The sequence below is a fragment of the Cyprinus carpio genome, chromosome A6, assembly GCF_018340385.1.
Source record: "Cyprinus carpio isolate SPL01 chromosome A6, ASM1834038v1, whole genome shotgun sequence".
NCBI classification, from domain to species: domain Eukaryota; kingdom Metazoa; phylum Chordata; class Actinopteri; order Cypriniformes; family Cyprinidae; genus Cyprinus; species Cyprinus carpio.
In genome coordinates, this window is record NC_056577.1 from 16,098,387 (window position 1) to 16,113,640 (window position 15,254).

Below are 15,254 nucleotides of genomic sequence, written 5' to 3' on the forward strand. Positions count from 1 at the left end.
GCTCTATCTTTTACCAAACAAGCGTAATTTTCTCTTAGCAACATGAGAGCAAACAGCGGATAGCCCGTGTCTCTTTATCCCTCACAAAGAGTGGGATTCCACAGCGTGGCTGAAAATAAACAAAACCAAGCCTGTTTAATCTTACTCACAGGCCATCTTTGTCTAATCAATTTAGTGAAAGTTAAACATCAAACACCAGCTCTTGGCCGCAGCTCAGCGTGAGGCAGAGTGGATGATTGTTTTATCAGGTGGGATTCTTAGATAGAGAGACTGGAGTCTCGCAAACCCAAACATGAAATTTTGACGAGTAAAGTGGACAGTGACAACACTGCCACCTCCAGCCTGAGAATCAGTTCTAACAATTGACATTTTATCTAAAGCTATTCTCCATTTTTTGATCACCATTTTAATAATTTAATTATTTTATCATCTGCATTCTGTGGTAATAGCACAACGTTTGCACAACTTTTTGTGCACTGCAAAAAATTACTTCTTAATTTTTAATTAGTCTTTCTGTTAATATTTTAAAGATATGAAAGGTTTTACATTAAATGCATCTAAAAATATTTAAAAGAGGATACATTCATTTGAGGAGCAAAACTGCATAAAATATTAAAACTTGTACTTACAGTAAATAATGTATCTGAATATGTGTATATTGCATATTTTGTCACATCTTTTTTAACTAGTTTATACTTAAAACAAGTGAAAAAAATAAACATAGTAAGACAAATACACTTATTATATACTCATATATATATATATATATAGAGAGAGAGAGAGAGAGAGAGAGAGAGAGAGAGGAAAAATAGACTAAATACTTTTTCATCATTTGACAAATTAGAAAATAATCTATATATAATATGAATATGTGATGAGCCACATTGACATAGAAAGGGGGTGTTTATGCTGAAAAGAATAGAAGCAAATTTAAATACTCCTGCCTAAATTTAGCATATTTAATGCCTGGTTAAACTGGAGTGAATATGATTTGGGTTTTTGTTCTGATATACTGCATTTTGCAGGTTTTTTGTAAATTTGCTTCTGTGCACTGAGGGAAAAAAGTGCATGTTCATCAGAAAGTGGAACCTGTGTCTGGTCTTCTGTAATGAGGTCAAGCATGTGTTTGTGCACATTGTAAGATAACACTTATCAGGAGGCTTAGGGCTTTCAGATTTATCATCCAAACTTGCAGCCAAATTTATAAAAGTACACAAAAGTGTGATGGCTATCGGTAGGGCGTGTGCTTTGATGTGTCTGCAGAGAGAGCTGATGAGGTAGATATATGTGTGTTTGTGCGCTCAGACGCAGGCAGATAGACATTACAGTGCACTAAAGTGGCTTCAGGTTGAGAGGTCACAGATCACTGAGCAGTGCTGATAACAGAACTCAACAGATTGATCTGACCCTCAATCTTTACCTCATTTATTCTCTTTCAGCCATCCAGAAAGAACCAAGATGCAGTCAAACAACAAACACACACACACACAGATTAGCATTTAGATCAGTGCCAAACATTCACAAAGCTCTACATTGTTTCAAACAGAGTGCATTCATACAGAGTCGTAGGAAAGATCATGCACAGACACATGGCAGTGATTTTATCAAATTTACATGAAAATCTCTTGACAGCACAAATCTCTGCTTCGCTAAGCAAAGTTAACAGTGTGTTTCTCTGACACTGTGACAGAGAATGTGCAAACATTGCATTATTTCCAGAAAACAAACATTATAAATAACTGAAAGAGTTGTTTTTGAGATCTAATGTCTTTCTTATTGCATTTAGTTAAATCTGCCTTTGTGTATCTGTGCAGTTAAATATGAAACACTGTTTCCCATCCAGTATGCAGTTAGATACAGTTTTAAATAAGAAATAAAGTTGCAGTTGTGAGAAATAGTCACAACTGAGATTACGAAGTTGTCCCTTTAAGGGTACTGCTCCAGTGATGAGCTGTTTTACCCCTAAAGGCACAGGTTTTGACCATTTTTCATTTTGTTGACAGTGCAACATCACAAATAAAGTTAAAGATAAAGTGAGGTAAAAAGTCAGAATTTGCAATAAATAATGTCACAACTGTATATGACAAAACCACAAAAAAGCTGCAATTTTGAGATTTAAAGTCACATTGTGAAAATCGCTATTAAATAAATCAATTTCAATTGTGAGAAACAAAGTTGCAATTAATAGCTTTCAGTCACATGACCGGCTCGAAGACCTGGAGGGCAAAACATCCATAGAACTGCAGCACAAAACTATCAATTTTCCCTCTGTTTCACAGCCACAAATATTTAGATTGTCTCTCAAAAGAATATAACAAAGGTATGTGAACAAAATTTAAGTTTTGGCCATTTGCAATCCATATTAAGCACCCACAGCAATATTTTAATCATTAAACAGTGCAACGAACATTGTAAAAACACTTAAAGTGCCTTAATATATTTAAAACTGAAATACTAAAAGATCAAATTCAGTAATCACTATATTAATGATGCATAATTTACATAGGCAAGCAGATGAGGTTGGAATATGAACGCAATCCGCTTAATGGTTCAGTGTTTTCCTTATAATGGTTTTCTATCGGGAACCATTTAACGTGAAACTTTGCACATTGTGTATAAATTCTGGCTTCATCTGCTTGCCTGTACAAAATATACATAATCAACAAAGTGTTTACTGAATTTCACCTTTTAATATCTGCATTTTACTACATTACTACTTAATGCAAACTGTGTTAAAATAACTGGCGGTCAGTGGAGCAAAGCTTCGTCATGAGTATGTGACATCACGTGAAAACTATCAATTGCAAGATATAAATTCACTATTTTTTTCTATATAGTACTATAGGACTAAGATTGTCACAGTTCCAATATATTTGGTAGTTGTTATCAACGGCAATTAAATTTCTAAATTCCCCAAATTCCCGTTTCCCAAATCTTCACATGGCCCAAGGGAACACTGTGACTGTTATGTTTTGCTTATCTTGCATTATTTGCCATCTAATTAGAGGATGTTTTAGTGAACTGATATTTTGGGAGGACTATCAGTCACATAATAAGGTCTATCAATAATGTCAACACTCTTTCCTTCTAACAGGGAATTGGTGTCAGCAGTGAAAGAGAGAGATGTACAGTACATAGAGAGCTGACAGAGTTGATTTATTAGTGCTTTACACGAGAATACAAGAATTATGAAGGTTTCACAGACAGATAGACAGGAACAGCACAGTCTCCACACAGGAACTGCGGTGTCTTGCTGACATTGTTTGTTCTCACTGAGGTTGTGTTGTTGATTTGAATGGTAGGTTGCTGGTGTGTTAAATGACATGGTGTGATCAGTTTCCCATCACCCCCTGCAGTAATGCTAGCCTCTGTGCTGGGTTTGTACGGAGACGTGCAGCTGTCTCCTATCAGAGCCCGTAGTTTCTTTGTAACTCAATCAGGCCGGACGGGCCCCCGCAACACCATCAGACAGCGGTTAGTGCAGCGGCCTGTGAAATCAGGTCCAGACTCACACTCTGGGCTTCACACTGGTCATGCCTTTCTTTTTATCTCTCAAAATGTGATCATCTCAACCACTCCGCTCTTCTGAGGCCTGGCTTTGCTCAGTTTAACAACTCTGTCTGCAATTCAGCAGCAGTTCCATTAGTGACACTGAGATTGAAGGAGGCTCCAGCTGTATTATGTTTTCCACTGCAATGGTGCTTTTGCTGATGTCGTAGCTAGTTGATTGGATTTTGAGATGAGGGTGTTACATTCAAAAATAAAGGGCAAATTAATGCAAGGAAGAGGTTAAGCAGACTGAATGAGAGGATTCCAATCCCAGTAGAATGAAACATTAAATCCTGGCTTTATTGTAAGGAGTAATATTAGAATTAAGCTCTCTTAATTACTGTACTTTAGGTTTATTTGATGCCAGTTTAAGAGCCACTTTTTCTTCAGTGGCACCATTTCAGTGGAAAAGAGATGTGTTTACAGTGAAATTAATCATCTGTTCGCCTTCTTTATATGAGGTATAGAAGGATGAACTAATTTCTCTATGAACGTGTATGATGTTGAATCTCTCCTTTGTAAACCATGTTGTATTGTTCAGTTTAGAGCATGCATTACAGATGCATTACAACATCGCAGATGGTGTTTCACAGAACCTGTGCTATGTGGGACTAATCAACACTCCCAATTCCCAGCACTGCCAATGTGTGATGTGGAGTATGTGAGCTCACCCTGGAGAGCTGGGTTTTTAGCTCATGCCTAGCCAAGGTAATTTGCTTCTCACCTTAGTGCAGTTTTGGAATGGCGGGACGACTGTGTTTGTGCCTTCTCTAAATGACTGGAATTGTTTCTGTCTGATTCTGAAATTCCATGATTTTTACAACCAGGAGAGTTTGTGCTTGAGCCCCTCTCTTTATAACTCTCTACATCCTTTTCTTTAGACAAAACTTTAATCTAATTTTTTTCTCTGGTTCTCGTTGACAGGAATAGTTTGTAGGGGTGGGAATCACAAGAGACCTCACGATACAATATTATCCGGATACTTGTGTCATGAAGCAGTATTATTGTGATTTTAAATATATTGCGATATTCTGCAATATATTGTAATTTATTACCTTTTTCCAACTTCAAATTATGTCCCCAAAGGAAAACTTTGGCAACATCTGTTTTAACTAAAAATAAACGTTTCTCTATTTGTTTAACTCACTTAAATTTTATTGCTGCAGTGCAAAATGGGATTGCCAAGCAGACAAATTGACAAACACTTTCATGAAAACCTGTCATAAATGTTATATGCACCTGGCAAACTCAATTTTGTATTACAGTCTAATCTAGTCCACCTTAATTAAATGTAAACCGGTATGCACTGCTGTGCTACTACAGGTATTTTAAACAATGCAAAAAAGGTGTGCAGACTAGGGCTGCACGATTATTCTAAATTAAATCGCAAAGGTGATAAATCGCGATTAGAAGCTTCGATTGTTATCTGTATCTTTTGGAGAAGCACGGTTCTGTGATCAGTACTAAATCGCCAGAGGGCGCTCTTGCGCTGAAACTCCAAATATGCCCAAAGAAGAAATCCAGGAAATGCCTGTCGCTGCAGCTGAATAAACAGAGGATTTAACTGCTTTCATTGATTCAGCGTGACTAATAAACAGACGACTACGACAATATATAGTTTATCCGAGTTCTCCTTATTATAATTTTTATTATAATAAAGTTTATAATAATGCAATGCTAATCGACATAGCCTTTATCACTGCTTAGAATACTATGAAATATGTTGTGATTTTTAAACGCGATTTTGCGTAGCTTGTCAGTGAACTACGAACCCTGTGTAGTAAATGCTGCTCCATCTGAAAGCAAGTGATAGAGATTTACTACTAATCACAGAACCGGCTTTACTGACGACCGTGCAGACCCTTCAGCAACTGGGGCATTTGAAAGTTAATTACTGTTAAATCGTCCGTGTATCGATACAGTATTGCTGCGGAAAATATCGTGATACTATGTTGTATCGATTTTTCCCCCACCCCCTAATAGTTCGCCCATAAATGAAAATGTACTCACCCTCATGTTATTCCAAACCTGTTAGACTTCCATTCATCTTCAGAACACAAGTGAAGATTTTATAATAAAAGCCCAACTGTACTTACTTGATGCACGAGAACAAACTGAACAAATTGGTTTGTGCATGAGGCAAACATGTTTGAGTTTCCACTAACCATCTGCTCTAGGGATATGTGAATGAAAGCCTAAATTAAATCTGTTCATTATATTGCGTATCATGTTTCTTAAGAAGAATTTGATTCATATGGTTATTTAGCAAATTGATTGATTTATCAGTTTATTTTTTCCTCTCTAGTCAAAATCATTCCATGTAGATATGATTTGTTTGTGGATGTCTGCTCAGATTGATCGAGAGGTGAGGGGGTAGATATTAAATGCTTACTGAAAATTTTCCACTGAGTACAGACATTAGGAAGGCAAGTGAATGGAAAAAAATCCAGTGGAGGAAAAAGTGAGGGTCTCTTACTTGTGCGTCTGAGTCCGCTCTGTATCTGCCAGACCCTTTGTGATAAGCACTCTATAATATCTTCTATTCTCTGCTCTCCAAAGGCCCTGCTGTTATGATTATGATTATTGCCACACTTTTATTGGGCTCATTGCTAAACACTCTTATTTGCTCCAGCATCCTCCCACATCTGCGGGGGAGCTGCTTATTACGTAGCTTTGGGCCTCTAAGTTCCATCCACCAACACATCTGCTTCCTCTAAAACAGACATCTTGAAATGGCAAAGTTTATGGCTGTTTTATCTCATTTGGTTTTGTTGGACTAGGTACGAACTGAGCTTGTCCCAAATGGCACCCTCAGCCCTAACGAAGAGGTTTATTTAGGGTGAAATGCAGCTGAATAGGCGCTATTGAGCACCTTTTAACCATAAGATAAAAATGTCACAGCCTGTGATCTTGAGGATAGATACACAGAAGTGAACACCACAAGCCTGCACGTCCACATCAACTGTCCTATTTGAGACTTTTTTTTTTTTTTGCATGCAGATGATGTCCTTTGTAACCCTTAGACATAATCAGTAAACTACAGCAAATTACTTGTAAATTACTGTATCAAATCCACAATTTTGCAACATAATTTCACAATGGACGTATTGAGGACACATTGAGACTGCATAGGGGGCTCTGTAGATCTGACCTTTTGAACCATGAGATTTTTGAACCGTGAGAAAAATGTGACAAGTGAACGGTGATCTTGTGGACAGATACATAACAGTGAAGGCCACAAGATCACACGTCCACATCAAGTGTCCTATTTGAGACATGTCCATTTTTACCATACAAATGAGGTCTCTGTTACTTTACTTTTACGTACACTATAAAAAATGCAGAAAAACTGAAAACACATTTACAGAACAAACAAGCTGAAGTATATTAATACAGTATACAGAAGGTGCAGAAAGTCATGCACGTAAACACAAAACACAATCATGGTAACACAAATGACACTTAATAATGCAATAAGCATTCATTAAACAACAGAAGATGTAACCTCAAAACACAAATGTACATAACTGATAAAAAAAAAAAAAAAAAAAACTATTAACAGCATTTTACTGTTAAATTACATGAAATGTCTGGTTAGATTGTGAACTTACTGTTCACCTATTAAAAGTTTTTTCTAAGTTTTTTTAAATTACATTATTTTTTTATGTTATGTATAGATACACACAGTCAAAAGACCACACATCCACATCAAGTGTCCCACATACACACTGAGTAACTGCACCAAAGCGAACAAGTTTTTGTAGCCGTTTTGACTGGATCTAAGATAATGTCATTGCCAGATTAGGTTTTCACTGTCTGATTGTTTATTTGACTAATTTGACTAATTAAAAGTGAATAATAAAACGCTGGCTGTTCTGATGAAGTCGTGAGAATGTGTTCTCAAGTGTGTAATAGTATTAGCTTGAGAATCAAATTTAGATGAAAGTGAGATAAAAGGCCATCCGTGAAAGGAACTGTTTCAAATTATATGAAATATCCTGAGTGACCTCTCAAACACTATCGTCATTTACTCAGTATCATTTCATTCCAAATCTTTGTTATTTAGTGGGAAACAGGATGAGAAACTTTGAAAAGCTTACTGATAAGCTTTCAAGCTTCCAAAGACCACAAAACATCATAAAAGTATCATAATTGTGATCTTTTGATGTGGTATTAAAGCTTTGTATGAGGAACGAATAGAAATGTAAGTTACTTTTATTTGAATGATTGCGAATTGAACTGTAGGTGATCGGTCTGTGCCTGACTGATGAAGAGGGTCAGTAATAAAGCTCTAACGGTGACGAGGCAGTGCTTGTTTGTCAGGTCAGTGTTGAGAGGTACTTAATCAAATCATGTCTGGAATGGAGTTTGGTTTCGACCCCACTGCAGACCCTAAATCAGCAGGTTATATATAGACTGCAGGCCCAGGTATAGAGCAACAAAACACCAGCTATAAGCCTCATCAGAATCTAAATCAAACATTGGAACATTTAAAGTGACAGAACCCAAATCCACAGCTTTCTTTTTCTCTCTTGTCTCTCTATAGTGGGGAAGTGTGAAACTGTATATTTTCATATTTTTTTTTCGTTTTCACTGACTAGTCCTTTTTGTAAAAAAAGGTTTTATGAAACTTCTTAAAAACACTGGGATAAAAATAACAAACCACGAGGCAGTGGCCAGAGACATTTGTCTGCATGTCTCTAGCATTTAAAAAATAACACAGGACTGAATCCAAGCCATTCTGTCGAGTAACTGGCAGACATTCAAAATATAAATAAGCTCAATATCTGCTAAACATCTGTGTATACTATAATATTAAAGCTCAAACTAAGTAAAAACAATCTGTAGAAACTATTCTTTCCTCATTAATCCATCCATCCATGTCGAACAGCTCTATCGCTCAATTCACTATCACCATCTTTTTTGAACAAAAGAGCCTGTGTGTGAAAGCTCAGATAGCAGTGAGGCCACATATTGTGGCCATCCAAAGAAAAACACGGCTTCTTGGTCACTGTGTGATTATCAGCGGGGTGGAGACATAAATAGCACAAACTCTGATAAGCAGTAGCAGGCATCCACAGTGCTGCTGTAGTCATGTTTTTGGCACTGACATTACTGAAAAACAACTACAGAATGCAGGCGAGGAGGGAATGGGATGGAAAGAGAAAAGATGACAGGAGAGACATTTGGATTAGAGGTATGAAAGGTTTTTATGACACAGAGGTTCTCCACATTGGGGTCAAAACCACACATGGGGTTACCATAAATGCAATTGTAGTCATGGCGGCATTTCAGTGAACTGTATTTTATTTATGCAATAAATAAAAGCTTTGTCTAGCATTATTGTTTATAGTCGTTGGCCAATCTTATGTATGAAATATGCAGCTTTTCTTGTGCTTAAAATATTATGAGAAGAACAATTGTGAACTCTTTGTTAAAGTGTTTTAATGTCAGTGACAAATAAGAGTGATCAGATATAGAAAAGAAAAAAAAGTAAATATACAGTACATATATATATATATATATATATATTTACATTTACATTTACATTTAGTCATTTAGCAGACGCTTTTATCCAAAGCGACTTACAAATAAGGACAATGGAAGCAATCAAAAACAAGCAAAAGAGCAATGATAAATAAGTGCTATAACAAGATCAGTTAGCTTAAACGCAGTACATGTAGCAAGGGCTTTTAAATACTATAATCAATAAAAAGAAAACAGATAGAATAGAAAAAGAATAGAGCAAGCTAGTGTTAGAGGTCTTTTTTATAATTGTATAATAAATGAAAATTACCCAGATGTTTTTTATATATATATATATATATATATATATATATATATATATATATATATATATATATATATATATATATATATATATATATATATATATATATATATATATATATATATATATATATATATATATATATATGTTTGTGTGTGTGTGTGTGTGATTTTAAAAACCTTTAAAACATGAGTGTAAATGTGTATCAGAATAAAAAAATATTGTCTTGCATCATTTCAAAATTTTATTAGCTTTTTATAAGCTTGATTGTAATTCTATATTGACAGCATAATATTAGGTGTCTAAAAAAAGTCTTTTCATCAGCTGAGGCTCTGAGGAATTTATACAGTTCGGAGCCCCATGTGTCCTATTTGTCTTTTGTGAAAGTCCTCATTGTCATTAGCACTCACTTCACTTTTCTCTTTGCCATTCTCACTTGACCTCTTTCTTTGCTGTGTTCAGGTGGCGTTACATCTGCGGCCCATCCAGTCCCTGCATGTGCACCAGAAACCGCTGGTCTTCGTCCTGAACTCCCCTCAGCCCGTCCTCTGGAAACTTCGGACAGACAAACTGGCCTCAGGAGTCAAACGCATCTTCCATGTGAGTCTGAGTTGCTTTATGACTCTCAAACTGTTTCTCTCTATCACATCCCTGTCTCTCCCTATCCTCCCCGACACTGTTTCTGAGTCATCTCCATCCACATTTTCTCAGTAATGAATATTCAGATTCTCATTCATTCCAAATCATCTTTAAACACCCAATTCATTTACACTCTCTTTGGCTCGTCTTACCTCCCTCAAACAAACTTCTCTTGTCTGCAGAGGTCTTACTCGCTCAAAGATGCATTCAGGTGTGTGTACCCAGAGGAAATACAAACAAGCTCACACGCACACATCCATACACACGTAAACACACACCATGCCAACACAACCATCTTTCAGAGAGAAGCTTGTGTAATTGCATCTGGCACAGGCTCACAGGTTTATATTGACTGCTGTAGTCTGTATATGTTCATCACATCGTCTGACGGATGTTTGGTGGCGAGACGGTGCCGAGGTTTATACCCTAGTTGTGGCCTCGCTCTGTTCCCCACTGCTTTATCCATCGCTTTCACCACAGAAACACTGCTCAGTGGGCACAGTTATGCATCAACTTTGTATCAGATGTTTAATCCAAAAAGGAAAAATGGGACAAATTGTTGACATAAAGCAAAAGTGTTATTAATCAGTTATTTATATTATTAAGAGTTAATAATGTGAATAGTATGGCTTAGGTTATTTTTGGTCTAGGGAAAATAAGAAATATTCACGTTGAGATCTCTGACTTTGGACTGCAAAATTTGATATCTTGGGAAATTTAAAAGTCTTCTGAGATCTCTACTAAAACTCTAGAGGAGACGTGTGAAATGACTGGGCTCTGTTCTTCAGGAAAAAAAATAAAAATCTGAGCAGCAGGACAGCATCATTTATGAAACACAAGCAGAGCCGATATTTGTAAATTGTTTGCAAAACCATCAGTAGTTTTGGGGATCGATGTGTACCCTCAATAGCCATGTTTACATGTACACAAATTATTTGTTTATAATCAGATTGATGGTTTAATTGGATTGAAAAGCCTTCATGTAATCAATCCAATCGATCTGTTTGAGCTTCTCTAGCATGCATCCTAATCTAGTTATCAAATAAACCTGGCATTGTATATTAAAATAATGTTAGCTCATTGAAAATTGCTTTTGTTCCTCTTGTGTCGCTTTGGATAAAAGCACCTGCTTTTGCATTAATGTAAATGTTTTTCATATGTTTTACATTATATGAATATGTGTTATTTACATATCATGTCAGTGGATAAGACTGAATAATTATTAAATACATGCTAAGAAAGGTCTTTTGACATATTTGTCAGCTTTCTGTTTAGATATGTCTTCAAGGCAAAAATGATAATTCAACTCGTGGTGGCTCCGGTAAAATGATAAAGGTGCTCCTTTTATTTTGTTTGACGGCACTACGCATATGCTGAAGTTTTATTTTATGCATCCAGATTGACAAAAAAATTGTATACCAAGTGTTTGGAGTGTACTGAACTGTCCCCTCCTCAATCATGCTTCTGAATTTAATATAAAAATTATTTAATGCTGGTAAATTATGAATAAGTATTGAAATACAGTGCAAATTTTCTAAAATTAAAAAAACAGATCATAAATGAAATGGGTCAGATATTTATCTGATATTACAGGGCTGAAAATAGTCTTGATCTGTCACTAATTATTATTTTGGTTATCAAGTAATCAGTCGATTATTCTGATGATTAATCGAGTAATCGGGTCTTTTTTGTGGTAATAAAAATAGACCTAAGCGAACAGTAGAATTATAGCAATGAAGCAATAATAATTGGTTCAAATAAAATATTAAAAGTAAGTAATCATTTGGGTTTATTGAACAAAACAGTAAAAAATTTTATACAATATAATCATAAATTATGTGCATTATGTATTATATCAAATGCCTGCATAGGGCACCAAGGGCCTGAAGTTTATTTGTACACTTTACAGAGCAATCTAATCCTTGTTTAATATTGACTAAACAACATTTAATTCAAATTACCATCTAATCTTTAATACTTGGCTACTTCTTAATGACAGAAATTCTACAGCCACTGTAATTTCTTGAACAAGAGCAAGTGGACATCAAAACATGCAAACTCAGAGCGAGGGTTTAACCTTTTATCTTGTAGTCGCGATGAACAATTAGCATATTTAGAAAGATAATGATGTATTCTCCTTTGTTGGCATAGGATTATAAATTATTTACCTTATTAATCTGATAAAATGGTGCACATTGTTCCCAGTTTGTGTGGAGCAGCATTTACTATGAATGCAGCCTCTCTGAGATGCACTTACTGTAACCTACATACATATAAATAAAGCACATATTAAACCCGCAGTGCATATATTTAATTGAATCACAGCCTGTATGATTTCACCATAGCACTATGCTTTATTATGTTTTTTAAACGTGTTGAATATTCTGTGCGGCCTTAGAAAGCTTTTCATGGATTTTTGTCCGTGGAATGCGCCACTTCCGGTATTTTGCCGTTTAATTCTCACAGGCAAAATGCAATCAAGGATTTTTTTTTTTTAAATTATTGAATACTCAAATTTAATCAAGGAATCATGACAGCCCTAAAATAATCCGAATCAGAGTATAAAATATTACCAACTTTTATATTTAAGTTAGCATGTAATGGAAATTCACCCTATACTCTATATGCATCTTGATGATCTTATAGTGAACACATTTATCCATTATTTTTTTATTTTTAATGTTTTCATAGTTCAACTTCCTGTGAAACAACAGACTTCTGTCTGGTGCTGTATGCAAGACTTCTTCAGTCATTTTATCTGTTTAAACCCTACATCTTTCTTACAATCGATTGCAAGCTCACATTCAGATCTGCCTTCATCCAATCAAAAACCAATGGAAAGAACCAAGCCCACTGAATGAGCCCATTGTTATGTAGAAGAAACAACTGAAATATTAAGAGATCTCCTCCTGAGATATTTCTTTTCTACAAGTCTGCTTTCAAAACATCTTGCCTGGAACATAATCAGAATCCTTATCTAACTACACACCCATTTTAAACCCAAACCCTTTTGTATTCACTGAACAGCAGAGGACATTCACAATCAGAAAACAAGAACGATTCTTTATTTTTTTGTCATGGAATTTAGGGAGTTGTTTATTCATGGAAAGAGTTTAGACACGGTTTTGATTAAAGCAGTGTTACTCACAAATATATATTATAGACCAGTGAGATCAGTGACTAAGACTCTCCCTGACAGCATTATTGTTTTCCAGTCGTCCTGTGAAACAGAGCAGAGTTACTTCACTCCTCTTCACCCCAAAATAACAAGATGACAAGATCCAGGGCGTTCCTCACTGCACTGAGGGAGCTCAAAGGAGAGCTGGAAGGGGGTTTAAGTAAAGAAAGCCACCCCCTTGAACAGTCGGCCATATTAAGAAGAGCAGTAGACTTAATGAGAAAATGAAAGTGGACTGGTCAGGATCTCTGATATAAGCGTTGCTATCCGGTAAGGGAAATGAATTTTTTACCCACCAGCCAAGTGAAAAATGTTATCAGACAGTTATTGTTTATCCTACTTATTTTGGAAAATACTAAAAATAATAAACAATACCAAAAGAAAATTAGGTACTGTATATCATAACCTACATTTCTCTGTATACAGGTGCATCTCGATAAATTAGAATGTCGTGGAAAAGTTCATTTATTTCAACTCAAATTGTGAAACTTGTGTATTTAATCAGTGCACACAGACTGAAGTAGTTTGAGTCTTTGGTTCTTTTAATTGTAATGATTTTGGCTGACATTTAACAAAAACCCACCAATTCAATCTCAACAATTTTTAATTGGTTTAGTTTTAGTTAACAACACCAACAACGCTGCTCTTGAGCACTGGTCTGGTTTTGTTGGATCAGTGTGTTATCCCTGTCAGTGTCTGTTCTTGTTGATCGGCTCGTGGAAGGTCTGAGAAGTGACATACTGTAAACTGGTGATATTGTCATATTGGTCCGCATCTGTCAGTACAGTGTGAATTAGCCTTAACAAGCAAAAAAAAAAGGCATTTTTGCATTATTTTACATGGACCTGAGATTCATCCCATAATACAAACTTCTACAAACGCTGCACATCATTGTGTTGTTACTAAACGAAAACTTCTTATTAAGGCCAATCCGAGACAGGTCTCATGCCACCATGACTGTTAAATAAATTATTCACCAACATTTCCACATTTGGCTGGGAGCGGGTGTTCATTTCCCACCCTGTCCCTATCACATGAGAAAATCACAATGCAACGAGTGCTAGTGGCCTCACTGGCACTCTTTCTGCCTCATATACACTGTAAATACCTTTATGTAGCTAGCGGTTCTATGCAATAATCATTTGCAAATGTGTTTTAAAACTAGCATTTCAGAGGAATGTAGTGCTGAGAGCCAATATTATTTCCATGTGTGTAGATAAGTTCTGCTCTCCTGCTTATGGATGCTGATGTAAAGAGACTGCATACGCAAATGAAATACATGCTTTCTTTATCTATGTAAAGAATTTTCTTAAGCACGCATACTGACAAAAATATGAATGTCTTCAGAACCCATTTAGTGGCCACAGAGAGATGTCCAGCTGTACTGCACCCTACATTCTCTCTGTGTGAGTCAGTCCACTTTGACCATGTTAGATTCGATCTTTCCTCCAAAATTCAAAACTCGTCATTCATCACCTGGGTGTGGAACTATTTATTCTGTAAAACTACCCATCAACATATTTCAGTTTTGTTGCATGGCAAAAACTGAGCACGGAATGAAACCAAATCACAGTAAACCACTGGGTTTCAGAAACTGTTCCGATGAATGAGAAAAATTTAATATTGTGCTAGACCGCAAATTGAGTTATTTCCTGTAGAGACAGGATGTATTCTCATATCGGCTTCATGTCATTTCAGGTAGGCGAATATGGGCAAAATATATTTCAGAGGAGAACATGCTGAGGTCATCCTTGGACAGTAAACCGTGTTTCTCTCAAACTCAAAAGTCTTACATTCCACATAGAATTGACATGCTACATGTTTAAGATATTCTTTCTTGTTTTATTTTGTTCTGTTTTTCTGTTTGTAATTATTTTGCCGTTTAAAACAAACAGAAGCCCATCTGAGGCCTGTTGCATAAAGCCTGTTTCAGTTTTTACCCAGGTAAGTTTGCACTTAGTTTGAACAAACTTTTGAGACGGTGAGTTGGTTTTTTAGCGGGTTACGTTGCCACTACATGGATGCCTTGCTCCAGAGCAGGTTTTATTCTGGGTTAGAGATCACAAACCCAAACTGGACCAATCAGCTGAGAGCAAA

At 36.0% G+C, this 15,254-nt stretch overlaps 1 protein-coding gene across 3 annotated transcripts in view; it reads left to right on the forward strand.

Moving 5' to 3' along the window:
* tgfbr3 (transforming growth factor, beta receptor III) overlaps positions 1-15,254 on the forward strand; it is a 102,956-nt gene that overhangs the window by 49,726 nt on the left and 37,976 nt on the right. For all 3 annotated transcript variants that reach the window (XM_042758200.1, XM_042758201.1, XM_042758199.1), the window contains one exon: positions 9,803-9,940. In XM_042758200.1, the coding sequence (XP_042614134.1) occupies positions 9,803-9,940 (138 nt within the window). The remainder of the gene's footprint in view (positions 1-9,802; positions 9,941-15,254) is intronic.